Source organism: Mandrillus leucophaeus, unplaced genomic scaffold (genome assembly GCF_000951045.1).
Source record: "Mandrillus leucophaeus isolate KB7577 unplaced genomic scaffold, Mleu.le_1.0 Scaffold45, whole genome shotgun sequence".
Taxonomy (NCBI): domain Eukaryota; kingdom Metazoa; phylum Chordata; class Mammalia; order Primates; family Cercopithecidae; genus Mandrillus; species Mandrillus leucophaeus.
The window spans coordinates 4,289,647-4,292,255 of NW_012104809.1; the positions used below are offsets into that span (position 1 = coordinate 4,289,647).

Sequence of the window (2,609 nt, forward strand, 5' to 3'; positions counted from 1 at the left end):
ACCTCAATAGTTATTTATTTATTTTTATATGTAATGACTGTAGTAATCAGTTTATTATACAGATTAATCATTCTTGAATGTACAAGCTCCAGAGGAGCAATTGGGTCTTTAAATATACACAAATATTTCCATCAAATTAATTTTCACCATTACGTCCAAATAGACCTAAGCAGTTAAAACATAAGAAAAATAAGAGCTATTAGCTATGTATTAACTGAGAAACCACATACAAACCAAAGAATATGGAAGAGAGAAAGAAGGGCTGAAAGGCCAAAGGTTGAAGGGGTAGGGAAATGTAAAAGAGTTGGGAACAAAGTCCGTCACACTTGATGTACTAATAGCTCCAATCCATTTAAATGTTGACCCGTTAAACTTAGACCTTAAAATGCAGGATGTGGATAGAGTTTCATCTGGTTGGTCATAACTTTCACCTAAGACGTAGCTCCTTCGGAATAAAATGAATACAGACACAGCTTCATGTTCTTCACCTTGCTTTTCATAACTCTTTTGAGTTTAAATGGATTCCACTTAAAAATAATCTCCTACAGGTGAGTGGAGCCTTTTCTTTCCCATCCAAGCACACACCACACCCACCACCCCCGTTACACTTTGCTGTTATCCAAATTTAAGTCAATAAGAAAAACTTTTAGTCTCACACCTAGGTAATGCCTGCAGAACTGGCTGGTCACACACACACTTCTCTGCTAGGAGGCAATGTTGGTGCAGAAGTACAGTATTTCTAGTTTGTTGTTCCAAGTATGTACAACACACAGCACTGCTGTATCAGGTAAACATGTGCACAGGGGAAGATGAGGCGTGAGCTCATAGAAAGCAGTCAAATGGAAATAAAAAAGACTTTCTCTTTCAGAATTCCCCTATCTTTATTTGTCGAGGTTATCCAATAATTTCTTTAATTACATCGCATACTTCTGAGTCCATTCTCAAACTATTCTGTTGTACTTTTCTCTATCTGTTTTGTAGATCCGAGTAATCTCAGGCACTAAAGGATCATCTGGATTGGGATCACACAACAGAGAACAGATGGACAAGAGTACTTTTGAAATAGTGCTGGAGGCCAGGCGCGGTGGCTCACGCCTGTAATCCCAGCACTTTGGGAGGCCGAGGCAGGCGGATCACAAGGTCAGCAGATCGAGACCATCCTGGTTAACACGGTGAAACCCCGTCTCTACTAAAAATACAAAAAATTAGCCTGGCATGGTGGCAGGCGCCTGTAGTCCCAGCTACTTGGGAGGCATGAGGCAGGAGAATCGCTTGAGCCTGGGAGGTGGAGCTTGCAGTGAGCCGAGATCGTACCACTGCACTCCAGCCTGGGTGACAGAGGGAGACTCCGTCTCAAAAAAAGAAAAGAAAAAAAAAAAAAAAAAAAAAGAATAGTGCTGGAGACCACTGTGACCCTAGAATATGAAGACAAATGCTGCCATTACTGTTAATATTTGGATGATAAATTCTTGTTGTAAATGCAACCTTAGGTGGTTTGAAGGGGTAATCTGTTGGAAAATGAATTGTCAGGAAAAATACTCCACCCCGATAGGGACTGTCATTTGGCCCCGTTATTGTAGCTTGCCAGTGGAATATATCATCTCCGACAGGACCTGCTGAACACTGTGCTGGAGGATCCTGTGCCAGATCATTCAATTCTTTGTGGATTCTCTTCAGCGCCATGGTGGGAGGCGAGTGGCCGCGGCCCTCAGGGCGGGTACGGGGGCGAAGAAGGGACAGAGAAAGGGCTAGGGAGCCTGAGGCCGGAGAAGATGGAGAGTTCAGGAGAGCGGATCTGGTGGGACGGGCTGAGGGCGGGGCCCACTCAGCTCCTGCACCTGCCACAGCGGTCCAATAGTCATTTTTACACACACACACACACACACACACACACCAGTTGTGTGACAGCTTGTTTCTATACTATTATAGAAACATTATAAATAAGAAAGTGAAGACATCTGTGTATGTGAGAATAATGTGGTCAAAGAACGATTAAGATAATACAATTTTATTTTAGTGAGATTATAAGGAGAATTAATTTGAGATGTATTCCAATCTATTTACCTACATTCAGTCAAATGTTGAATATTTTCAGCTCTCTTAAAATGTATTTTCTATCTCATTCATTGAATAGTCTTGTTAACAAGTTGTTAAATATAAAGGTGTGCCATATTTAAATACAAATGAATTGTCTCATTCAAATTTTTATATTGTGCATATTTTAAAAACTATTTTTAACAAATGCCTACTTAAAGTTACTGAATTGATTTAGAATTTTTAAAATCTAATTTCTTAGTATGATGTATGCACAAAATAAAAATTCCTTTTACAGTTACAAAATTCAGCTTGTAGGTACAGATTATTTTATAAACCACATTTCATTTTATACAGAAAAATAAGAAAAATATGTAATTGGAGGATCATTTATCTTGAGACTTCTAGATATGTCCTAGACTGATGCAAACATAGAAACAATACATATGAATTACATTTATTTGACAAATGAAGATTCAGAAGAAATTTTAGGATGTTATAATGTAGACAGTAAATGGCAATTTTATTAATTCCTCAGAAATGCATGTCATCGTGTAATTTTTTTTTTTTTTTGT

General features: G+C 38.6%; 1 protein-coding gene across 1 annotated transcript; it reads right to left on the reverse strand.

The window, feature by feature from the left end:
- Positions 1-868: 868 nt before the first annotated feature.
- On the reverse strand, positions 869-1,846 carry LOC105549649 (ubiquitin-conjugating enzyme E2 D2-like). The gene is made up of 2 exons (XM_011994272.1): positions 1,394-1,846; positions 869-1,068 (listed from the first exon to the last, which is right to left on the reverse strand). The coding sequence occupies exons 1-2, from the start codon at positions 1,681-1,683 to the stop codon at positions 942-944; spliced, it is 417 nt and encodes a 138-aa protein (XP_011849662.1). The 5' UTR covers positions 1,684-1,846; the 3' UTR covers positions 869-941.
- Between the last annotated feature and the right edge of the window lie 763 nt (positions 1,847-2,609).